Below are 12,125 nucleotides of genomic sequence, written 5' to 3'. Positions count from 1 at the left end.
CGAGAAAATTTCACCGGATGCTTTTAATTTCCAGTCTTTCCCATGCTCCGGGATTACTGTCTGTAGAATCCCGATCAGAAAGCTGCTTTCCGGCGCGCCCGAGCCTTTCGATCGGGATCCCGAAGAGAGCTGTCGAACAAGATTCCACCCAGAGCAGATGAAGCAGAGCGGACTCAACAACACGAAGGCGCTGATAGCAGTTTCAACTGAAAACCATCGCATTGGTGGTGGCGTCTGTAGCGATCCCGCGCCACCAGTGGCGAAGCTGCAAATGTATTCCAAATGGTGGCACCTTAGCGAAAACTCATGGAGTGGCCGTTGAACAATAACAGCACGAAGTGATATTTAGAAGCTAGGTTCCGACAAGCGTTTGGCTACAGTTAGTTATTGGAAAGGCGCATTGAGGAAAGAAAATTGGCCTTTCTCAGGACCAACATTTTCTGAACAGAAAGATTGTTTTGATTGTTTCGGTGGCATCAACGTTTAGCGTGGTAGCTTGGTTGCTGTGAGTGATTACATCCATCCAAACACATTTATTGCATCATCCCCTCCGTCGAGCGTTTATGATTGTGCTACCGAAGGGTAAGTTTCGATCGTCGCTAAACGATTCATTTTTGCACTTTGAAGAAATTTTATTTCGGATTGACCTTCTCAACTGCCCAAGTATCATTTTTAGTTTTATAACGCTCTTCAAAACCATTATTTGCTCTACTGGACTTCCATAAAACCATCATAAAAACCTAAATGTTACTGGGGTGGTGGCCCGTGAAAAATCGATTGATTTCCAATGGCTAACAGAAACAAAACCAATGAATCTTTCCAGAAAATTTCACTCTCCACCGACGACAGTCAAATTGATGAAGACCCCATCATAGTGGAAAATTTCCTTTAGCTACTTTAGTGTTTGAAATCTCGCATTATTAAAAAAAAAAAAGATCTTGCCGAATAGTCGGTTTGTCTGGGGGAAGATTTTTCTCTACGGTCAATACCTCTTCCTGGATTAATTCTTGAAGTTCCTCCCACCGCCACCGCCGCCATAGAAAACAAAACACGCGTGTTTCCATCGCGGGCGGAAACCGAACGTTGCAAATAAATATATTTGCGTTTGGTTTCGCGCCACTTCCGCTTCTGCTTATTTCTCCTTTTTATATCGGACATTTTTGAGTAGGGTGTCTTCTAGGATTGTGATGCCCTTCACTGGAAACCAGTCGAGTGGCTTCAGCGGCGATGCGGTAGATGTGTCGTGTTTATCCCTTTTCCACGGCTGAAGAATCAAAGTCCATCCAACTGGATGCTACCGTTCGGCTTCTTGATTCAGTTGACCTCCGAGCAGTTTGCTCAATGTTAATAAAAAGACACATTATGATGCGAAATACCATCCATTTCGTATAGCTACGTAGTCCTACGTCACCTTTGCGTACAACCCGATTGGGCTGCACCTTTGAGTTTTTTGTATTTTAACATTTGTTATCGCAACTTTTACCAAAAGAAGTGGAATTTATTCAAGAAGTTTTATGGATTTTAAGGATTGGCTACTAAATTCCGGAGTTATTCCGGATTTAAAATGGGTGTTAGCTTTTGGCCATTTCTCAGAACGCATACTTCGGAAATGATTATTTTAGATATTTTGATTGGAAACGGCGCATAACTATTTAGGAATAGGAATAGTAGGAATTTGATCGATCCAAAATATGGCATGTATTCCGGATTCCGGACGTTCCGCCGGAACCTGTTACGGGGCCACTTAACGGAAATAGGCGAATACCATCATGCGGCACATCAAACTTCATAATTTCAAAAGTTATGACAATATATGGTAGTTTTGAACCGATTGGAACCGGTAAACGAATTTACCGAGTACCGATTCAAGGGTAAGTTTTGGAAAATGAATAAACCCCATCATGCGGCACATCAAACTTCATGATTTCAAAAGTTATGGCTTTCTATGGTAGTTGTGTATTTCTTGGACCGTATTTGAACCGATTGGAACCGGTAGACAGATTTACCAAGTACCCGTTCAAATGTAAATCTTGGGAGATAAGTAAAACCCATCATGCGACACATCAAACTTCATGATTTCAGAAGCTATGGCAATATATGGTAGTTTTGTACTTCCTGAGCCGTAGTTGAACCGACTGAAACCAGTAAACGGATTTACTGAGTACCGGTTGAAAAGTAAATCTTGGGAAATAAATAGAACCCATCATGCAACACATCAAACTTCATGATTTCAATAGTTATGGCATTGTATGATAGTTTTGTACTTTCTGGACCGTATTTGAGCATGAGTAAGCAAACGATCTACGGATGTTTCATCCCCATGGGCGTTGTGGTTCTCTCAATTCGTGCTCTTGAAAAATCACTAAAAAAAGCACGTGGTTTCCAAGATGGCCTTGTTGTATAAAAAAAGCACGTGGTTTCCAAGATGGCTTTGTTGTATAACCACCCTAAAGGCTGGATTGAAGAGTACGTCATTACCGACAAGCTTCCCCTATACAACCAATCAAATCTACACACCTATAGCGCCAGCTACCTCATAGTAGCAGCACCAATGATCCGGGAACAAACGACTGTGAATGTCCCGATCCGTCACATCAACAACAAGTTCCATATTGCTGTCTCTCCGTACCCAGCTGGCCACGTTCAAGCAACAGTAGAACAAATGATGAGCCTGGAGAATTTCAGTTAGAAGGTGCAGTATACAGATGCTACAACAGGAAGAGGGAGCAGCAGATGGGTGGCGTCCATTTTAGACCATAAGAAACCCTAAGACCAAAGCGAATGCCTTAGGGAACATCCATTAATTACGTAACGCAAAAATTGGGCATTTTCGACCCCCCCCCTCCCCCCTATGTCACACTTTTTGTATGAAACGTCTGAAAATTTTGTATGGATAGTCACACTTTGGCCAACCCCTCCTCCCCCCTCAAAGCGTTACGTAATTTGTGGACGCTCCCTTACCGCTTGAATAACTGCACGAAATTTCAGCAACTCTTGGTCGTTGAAAAAAACGTGCAAATATTGAAAGGATGCCGCAATTGCTTTAACCCCCACGATCGCCACATTTGTAGAGCCTCAATCCGATGTGTAATCAACGGCTGCGAAATCGACCATCATCTATATGGTAGGCCTGAGGTAGCTTAACCAGTGATGGAAATGTCAAAAAAATGTCATGGGATTGCCATTACTAATTTGCTAATAACTTTTTCAAAAGTCTTTACAACTCGGATTTTTTGTTAACATAATGCTTAGTGATCCTACAACTTTGCCAACAGGTCATTGTTCTAAATATAAAGGGTGAGGCATGATAACGAAATTTAAAAATGTCACGGAATGTCATGACATTAATGTCATTTGACACTAATTCGGCTCTCACGCCGCCATTTTCAGTTTTAGAGCAATGACCTATTAGAAAAAGTTTAAGTATCCTTTGAGTGCTTTATGTTTATATAAAACATACGATTGTAAATTACTTGTGAAAAAAGTTATTAACAAATTAGTCCCATGACATCGATATGACATTTCCCGTCACTGGCTTAAACCATACGAACAGTCAACTGAACACCACTGCGAACAATCAATTTTATTCCGACGTTGCACGAAAAGTAAGTCTGTCACCGTATTCGCCTTCTTGAATGACATTTAGTCAAGCAAAGTCTAGTTCGAAAGGACCGACAGACCCCAGGCAGTCTTGACAAGGACAGACGATAAGTCACAGATCCTTTCACTAAAAGTGCCAGAAATGGGTCGGAATAAGCGCTTTCAGCTCAAGAGCGTGCCTACCGTATGCTAAGTTCTAAGTAAGAGAAACAACAGCGTCGTAGCAGCAAAGATTCGATGTCCGAGAGCGAAACTTGATCGCATGATAAATATTAAATACTGTAACGCCGAAGACTGCCTCACTGATTTTCAGCCAATGTTAGTCTAGGGAAGAATCGAAAGCTAGTAAAATCATGGAGGATTCAACGCGTCGGATTGAAGATCGCTTCCAGACTGGCCTGCTGTTGAGATCCGACTTCGTAGATAGAGTGCCTCGAAAAGGCGAAAGATTCGAGATTCGCTCCTCAAAAAAAATCCACCCTCCAGTTATCGAATACTGAAGAAAAGGGTATACTAATCGAGCTGTCGAAGCCCGATCCCAGACGGATATGGAATTTGCCATTAGGCCTAGTAACCTTAAAAGCCGGGAGAAATTGATTTGAGTTGGCACTAAGCAGTAAAAGTCGATGGAACTCCAACCTTCTACCTGCACATGACTTACGCATTCCGGTCCGAGCAGTTTCGGTTTCGGCAGTATCCGTTGGCCGTGTAAGCGGTAACGTCAAAGAAATGTTTCATCAAGCAAGAGCAATCAAACACGACTGTCCGGCTCAGATGTATCTTTCCTGTGATAGTCCTAAAAGTCAGCACAACATGTACAGCAGTACAAGATGAACTTTCTTACCTTTGGAGCCGCAAGCGCCTCGTCAGCCACTAAATTTTGAAAGAAGCGTAATGTTGACGACTTCTTATCAGGTGGATACACTCGAAAGAAGGATTCGAATGGAGAGAATCGCCAAAGCAAATACTATGGCATACGAGAGAGCTGTTTGTTTATTAGATTTTCTATGTCAAACTCCGGAGTGAAGTTGGCGTGGATTCGATCGGAACACCGGAGATACCGTCCATTTGTAGATACAACCCAAGCAAACTCAACGTCGCCGACTATGCTACGTGGTGGAATGACGAATCAAGCCCCAAGGAATCGGTCCGCTAAGCGTTTAAACGACAGTCCTAGATAATTTGGCCAAAATTGGAGATAATGGAGGCCACTCCAAAATTACGAGGTGGCAATGCTAGAAAGAGACAAAGGATAGGAAAAATAACACGGTGTGTAGTGCCTCCCCGAGTCACCGTAACATTAAAAAAACGATCTCGAAAAAAAAAGTCCCAACAAGCCTCTCAAAATACAAAACTAAATCTACTCGCGTTTTCAAGGGCACGCCACTCAATACGGAAGCAACGCACAACTGTCATTTTCATTACTCCACGCATGCTGCGACGCACTTGAAAATGCGAGTAGATTTAAATTTCGATTCCGGGAGGCTTGTCCTTAATCAGTGTGCGGCCGGTAAACTAATTCAATGCCAAATTTTCAAAACGACTTATCTGCTTTTGTAAGCAAAGATTCAAACAGCGATTTGACGAATATGAGGGCACACCCACGCAAATTAACACCATCAACAGGTAACAGAAGCCTCTACCTACGTTACGTGTTGATGGTGTTGGCACAGACAAACAGACGTAACACTTCTCATTTCAACATCGTTCACGTGTTCAACGGTTGATTTGAAATACATCTGTGCTACGCGATTGTGCCAAGAGAGGCGCTAGTGTTCAATCGCTTTGACATTTGATTAGTGTATATGCTGCTGAATGTTTTCTGTGTTGATGACGATGATGATGATGATTGATATAGATGTATGCGTTAGGAGCAAACGTCAAATGGGAAATAATAATGGCCGACTGTGTTTCTCGCGATTCTGATAACAGATGGCAGTAGTGTTTTCTGAAAAGCGAAGGACGATATTTTTCCGTCTGTTTGTCTGTGGTGTTGGTTTGCGTGGGCGTGCTCTCAGATTCGCAAAAAAAATCGACGTTTGAATGTTTGTTTACAAAAGCAGATAGGTCGTTTTGAAAATTTGGTATTTCATTAATCAGTGCCTGTTTGATCGTGTTGCGTTGCGCAATCATCTAAAATAATTCATTCTGCTTTGTGTGGCCGATGAACAAATTTATTAGTGCGCGTTTGGTCGTATTTATGTATTTATGTCGGTTTAATGAGGAGCAACGTGAGTAGAATATTTTCAATGCGCATATTAATATCTCGTCTCATATTTAGATTGCATCACTTAATGAAGTGAAACCAGATAAAATATCCTTTTTAACTAACCCAATATCGGTTACCGTGGAGACGCAGAGGTACACTCGGCCTCTAGTAACAACGACAGTCGGACAAAGAATCATAGAACATAGAAGAATGGTACAAGAAATGAAATTTAAACTGCCTGCCTGTGGCAGTTCGTTATAAATTTAACATCTATAATACATTTGTACTATCTTGATTAGATCTAAAGATATTATGTATGCTATGGTTTACGGTTTGAAAATGTGTGACAACGGCGCTGAACTATAAATATATATTGATTATCGCTATTACAAAATTCAGGGCAGTGCAAATTATCACAGTTAGTGTCAATATGAAATCTATTGTCAGAGCATATGTGTTAGAAAGTTGTAATGGTTTCAACTATTATTTTAATAGACGGCCTATAAAATAGATAAGAACTAAAAATACCAATAGTACATGATATTAAGGCTCCTTGAAGTAAAAGTTATTATCAAATCAATTTCTATTAATGTGTTATCGGAAAAAAATACGAAGAATTTAGATTTAATTTAAATTTAGAAGAATATATTTTTCTTACACAAAATTAGTTTCATTTTTTTTTTCATATGGAAAACACCAATCAAACCAAATGATTCCAATGCAGATGAGACTTTCACAATCCAACCAACCATTGAAAATTATATCAATATTCACTTGAATTCGTGTACACCGAAGGTTGAAATTTTTGATCGAAAGGAACATTTTTAAACTATGGCATAGAACAGAGAGGAAAAGGAATCAGGGAAATATTTAAACCAACTATAAACTATTTCTATTCTGTATTCTCCTACCTCCGGTTACTACGAGAGCATTGATATTTGATGCAAATCAAATCCATGTCAAAACAATGTTTTATTTTTTTTGTCCTGTGACGATGATTTTCGATCCCGGGTGTGTATTTGTGACATGCATGCAACAGCAATAAGAAGTAAGTTGAAGTAATCAAACTTAACATTAAATCAACTGAATATTTACAACAATTTACAGCTTGTTAATCGTCAAACATGCAACTAAATGGTGTTAAAGATTTGTAAAAAACAGTAACGATCGTTTGATTAGTGGCGAAGCGTCTGAGAACCCGCGAAAAAACGCATTCATTAGTCATAAACGGAAACGGATTACCTACCCCGTCACCACCACCATGTGAATGTTGATCTTGCTCTTGTTGTTCATGATGATGATCCTGCTGTGATTCCTGATGATCGCCACCGCCACCACTACCAGCCCCGTGATCACGATTTTCTACATGGCGACCGTGATCGCCCTCCTGCTGCTGCTGCTGCTGATGATGATGTTGGTGATGTTCGTCGTGGCCGCTGCCCCACCCACCACCACCACTTTCTTGCTGTGAACTGTCCGGTTGCCACGGTTCCGGATCCCAGTGACCACCATGATCGTGTCTGTGCACGTGTTCTACCCACTGTTCTGTGCTCTGAAAAACATTAGCATCTTGCTGATGACCGTGATGATCGCCGTGGTGATGCTCAAGCTGGTGATGATGCTGATGATGGTCATGGTGCTCTTGATTATGGTGATGATGATGATGATGGTGTTGATGATCATGATGAGGTTGACTGTGATGCTGTTGCTGCTGCTGCTGCCAGTGTTCATGATCGCGCCGATGCTGTTCCTGCAACCTTTGGTTGTCAAGATATTGATAATACAGTCTCTCCTCCTCACGCTTCTGCTGATCGCGGGCCAGGCGATCGCGCTCTTCCTCCTGCTTGCGGAGGTACTCCTCCCAGGGATCTGCGTACTCAATTGTCGCATCATAGCTGGGAACGAACTGATCCCAGTGCGGATGGAACGCAGTTCCCGAGCCCGGTGCCGGAGTAGTGCTAGGGTTATAATTACCATTGTGATCGCCACCGCCACCACCCAAATGATCGCCGCCATGGTAATCGCCAGTGTAGAAGCTTCCGGTACCGGATGACCGGTACGCATTGCTAATAGTACTGACCTGGCTGGGTTTGATCCAGTTACTGAATGTTTTTTGCTGTTATAGAAACAAGGTGGGAACAATATTCTTAGGCACAAACACAAAACGTAAGCAGGTTGGGTGTATTTGAGTGTAAGAGTTTCTTTTTTGTACAAATTTTACAAGGGTAAGTCAATCTAAAATTCAAAGCTCGTGGAATAAGTGTTTACAAAGAATTGGTTGATATTCATCCACGATAGGGACCGGTAAAATAAAGTTCACAATTCGCCAGCAGATTGCTCCTAAAATTGCATTTCTGCGGAGCTTTTTTCGATTTGGAAAATAGTAAACGACTTCATACTCAACATAAAAATTAACCGCGGACCCTATCTTTCAGTCCCGTCCATCAGTGTGATAAAATAGGATGACAATTTCAATTTTTGCGTTTTTGCTTGCTTCAGTAACACCATTTATTAGGAATATAGAATAATAATATAACTATTCACCCGAAAGTAACATGAATTGCAAATGCTTCAATAAACCACTACAAAACGAATAATATAATAAAATATGCTACAACAAAACAAAGTTTCTAGATGTGAAATCGCGCGTTATTCAGCATCATTTTCTACTCGATGAGAAAAAGAAAGCAATATAACAAAAAATCTCGAACGCAAAATCAGTCGTCCATCGTTCTCTGGATGCGGTCCCAGATGTTCTTGAAAGCGTCTCTCCCGGCATAGTCCGCGTTGCCCAGTTCCCAGCTCTGGCGACGGATGCGCTCTTCCGAACTGGCCTGTTCGGGGCTGCGGGGCTCACCGAGCTTGACGTTGGATATGCTCCCGGCCAGGCCGGCCTGCGGGTAAAGGTGTGCGAAATGATACACGAGGGGTATAGATTGAACAGTAGGAGGAACAAGATTTCTACGGGTTCTCGGAGTGGGACTGGACCGAGCCTTTTGCAAAATAACTTTTATTAACTCTGACTTGCTGTTTGCTTCCCGGGCTTTCCGCGACTTCAAAATTATCTGTTCTACCATTGCATATAACTTTCTTGTTGGTGTATCGTTTGTTATTTTAACTATAATTATGACTTGATCATATTATTTAACAACACATTTACTTTAATTATTGAACTCGTTTCCTACATTTATGTATGAGAAAATTTCAAATAGCTTACCTAAAATACATCAAAATTCTAAAAAAATAAGATTTTCTCAACAATTACTGTTCTTCAATAAATAAGCAAGGAGATTATTTGGATTATTGCCAACATTTCGATCCGCGGGTTAAAGATTTCTTTTGGAAATTCCGATGAATTTTCCTTTCAGAGTATTCCTCTGGCAATTCCCTTCGGAGGTTCCGGAAAATTTCCCCTTGAAAACTCCAAACAATTTCTTTTTGAAAATACCGAAGATTTATCCATCTTAAATTCCGAAAAAAAATTCTTCCAGAAGTTTCACAGAATTGACTTTTGGAAATTCCGAAGAAAAATTCCTTCGGAAATTCTGAAAATGAAAATTCGAAAAAAAAAATTCTTCAGAAATTCCGAAGAATTAACCTTAAGAAACTTCGAAGGATTTTTCTTCGGAAATTCCGAAGAACTTTCCTTCAGAATTTTCAAAGAGTTTCATTCGAAAATTCAGAAGAATTGTCCTTTGGAAACCCAAAAAAAAATTCTACATTCCGACGCATTTCCTTCGGAAATTCTGAAGCACTTTTCATGGATTTTTTCCTTTTGAAGATTCTAAAGAATTTCCCTTGGAAAATCGAAAATTCTGAAAAATTACCTTTTGGTTTCCCTTCAAAAATTTCGAACAATGTCTCTTTGAAAATTCCGAAGATTTTCCTTTTTCGAATTCCGAAGAGTTTAATTCGGAAATTTCGAAATATATCCCTTCGAAAATTCCGAAGAATTTCGGTTCAGAAATCCTGAAAAATTTCGCTTCAGAAATTCCGAGCAATTTCTCGTTAGAAATTTCGTAGATTTTTTTCTTCTGAAGTTTTTCAATTAAGAATTTCAATTAAGGAATTCTGAACAATTTCCCTCTGTAGATTCCGAAGAACTTTCCTTCAGACATTCCATAAAAATTCCGAATAATTTTCTTTCGGAAATTCCATAGAAATAATCTTTAGAAACTCCGAAAAAAAAATTCCTTCGGAAATTCAGAAAAATTTCCATTAGGAAAATCTGACGAATTTCTCTTCGGGAATTCCGAAGAATTTTCCTTCGGAGTTTCCAAAGAAAATACCGAAGAATTTTTTTACGAAAATTGAGTAGAATTTTCCTTTGGAAATCCCGAAAAATCCTACAGAAATTCCAAAGGACTCTTTGGGAAATCCGAAGAATTTCCCTTTGAAAGTTGCGATAAATTATCCTTTAAAAGTTCCAAAAAATTTCCTATGGAAACTCGAAAATCTCCCTTTCGGAAATTCCGGAGATTTTTCCAACGGAAATTCCAAAAATTGCCTTTAGAGATTCCGAAAAGTTTCCCTTTGTGAACTTCGAACAATTTCTCTTTAAATATAACGAAGATTTCTCTTTCTCAAATTCCGAAGATTTTGCTTCGGAAATTCCGAAGTATATCCCTTTGGATATATCGAATAAACAATTTGTCTTTAGAAATTCCGTAGATTGTTACTTCTGAAATGTTGAAAAATGGAAATGTTGAAAAATGGAAACTCCCCTTCAGAGCTTCCGAATAAACTCTCTTCGGAAATTTCTAATAATTTTCTTTCGGAAATTCCAAAGAAATGACCTTTAGAAACAACAAGAACAATTTTCATTAGGAAAATCCGACGACGTTTCTAGAGAGTTTGCATTCGAAAATTCCGAAGTTTTTTCTTCGGAAATTGCGAAGAATTTTCCTTCGGAAATCCCAAAAATTTAACTTGTCTTTGTCTTTGGAAATTCCGAAGAATTTCCCTTTGAAAGTTTCGATGAATTATCCTTCCAAATAATTTCTTCAAACTCGAAAAACTGCCTTCGGAAATTCCGGAGGTTTTCCCAACGGAAATTCCGAAAAATTTCCCCTTTGGAGATTCCGAAAAGTTTCCCTTTGTAAACTTCGAACAATTTCTCTTTAAAAATTTTGAAAATCTCTCTTTCTCAAATTCCGAAGAATTTTGTTTCGGAAATTCCAAAGTATACCCCTTTAAAAATTTAAAAAAAAATTCCTTAAAATATCCGAACAATTTCCGTCTATTTTTCCTTCCGAAATTTTGATAAATTTAACTTTGGCAACTCCGAAGAATTTTCTTTTGTAAATTCCGAAGAACTCCCCTTCATAGATTCCGAGTGAACTTCCTTCGGAAATCCCGAATAATTTTCGGAAATTCCAAAGCAAGAACCTTTTTCCAAAGAGTTTTCATTCGAAAATTCCAAAGAATTTTTTTACGGAAATTGCGAAGAATTTTGTTTCAGAAATCCCAAAAAAAAGTCCTGCGGTAATTCTCTTGTGAAAATTCCAGAGAATTATCTTTCGGAAATCTCCGGAAAAAAATACCATTTGAAAATTGCAAAGAATTTCTTTTCGGAAATTCAGGACAACTTTCCTTAAGAAATTCCTTCGGAAATTCCGAAAAAAAAATCTTTGGAAATCCCGAGAGAATTTCCTTCCGAAAATCGAAAATTTTTCCTTCTCAAAGTCCAAACATTTCTTTACATTTCTCTACCATTCTGATGAATTACCTTTAGAAAGTTTCAAAGAATTTCACTTGGAAATTTAAAAATGTCCATTAGGAAATTCCGAAAAATTATCCTCCTGAAATTCCGAAGATTTTTCTTTCGGAAATTCCAATGAATTTACCATAAAATATTCTAAAAAGTTTTCCTTTGAAAATTCCGAAAAATTAAAGTTCTAAAGACTTTCCTCTTAGAAATTCCGAAAAAAAGTCCCATTTGAAGACTTTTCCTTTGGATTTCCCTTTGTAAACTCCGAAAAATTCATTTGGGAATTCCGAAGAATTTCCCGCCTAAAATTCGGAAGAACTCCCCCTTCGAAAATCTAAGTTCTTCCCTTAGGGAGTTCCTAAGAATAACCCTTTAGAATTTTGTAAGAATTTCGACTGGGTTTGTTGTTAATAATCAGGATTTTTGGGAATTCATTGGGATCAAGAAGCCCCACCGAAGGGCGGTTACTCTCCAATACCTTTTCCGAATCAAATCTGTCACATGTTGTACATGCTATATGCATAATCAAGTTTCCAGGCATGGTAAATTAATTTCCACACCGGGTGGCTTAATACCAGCATATAGGCAATGATAACTTTGAATGTA

At 39.3% G+C, this 12,125-nt stretch overlaps 1 protein-coding gene across 18 annotated transcripts in view; it reads right to left on the bottom strand.

Moving 5' to 3' along the window:
- The window catches only part of LOC134217962 (glycogenin-1), a 165,915-nt gene that overhangs the window by 100,019 nt on the left and 53,771 nt on the right, over nucleotides 1-12,125 (bottom strand). For 10 of the 18 annotated variants that reach the window (XM_062696811.1, XM_062696814.1, XM_062696813.1 and 7 more), the window contains exon 5: nucleotides 7,056-7,925. The exons of 4 other annotated variants lie outside the window; for them this stretch is intronic. In XM_062696811.1, coding sequence (XP_062552795.1) covers nucleotides 7,056-7,925 — 870 coding nt within the window. Of the gene's footprint in view, nucleotides 1-7,055; nucleotides 7,926-8,284; nucleotides 8,704-12,125 lie in introns of those variants that run through there. 4 more of the 18 variants (XM_062696820.1, XM_062696821.1, XM_062696812.1 and 1 more) reach the window with 3 other exon arrangements.

This window comes from Armigeres subalbatus, chromosome 2, assembly GCF_024139115.2.
Source record: "Armigeres subalbatus isolate Guangzhou_Male chromosome 2, GZ_Asu_2, whole genome shotgun sequence".
NCBI classification, from domain to species: Eukaryota; Metazoa; Arthropoda; class Insecta; order Diptera; family Culicidae; genus Armigeres; species Armigeres subalbatus.
The sequence above is the reverse complement of the archived record's forward strand: the minus strand, read 5'-3'. Positions and strand labels throughout refer to the sequence as shown.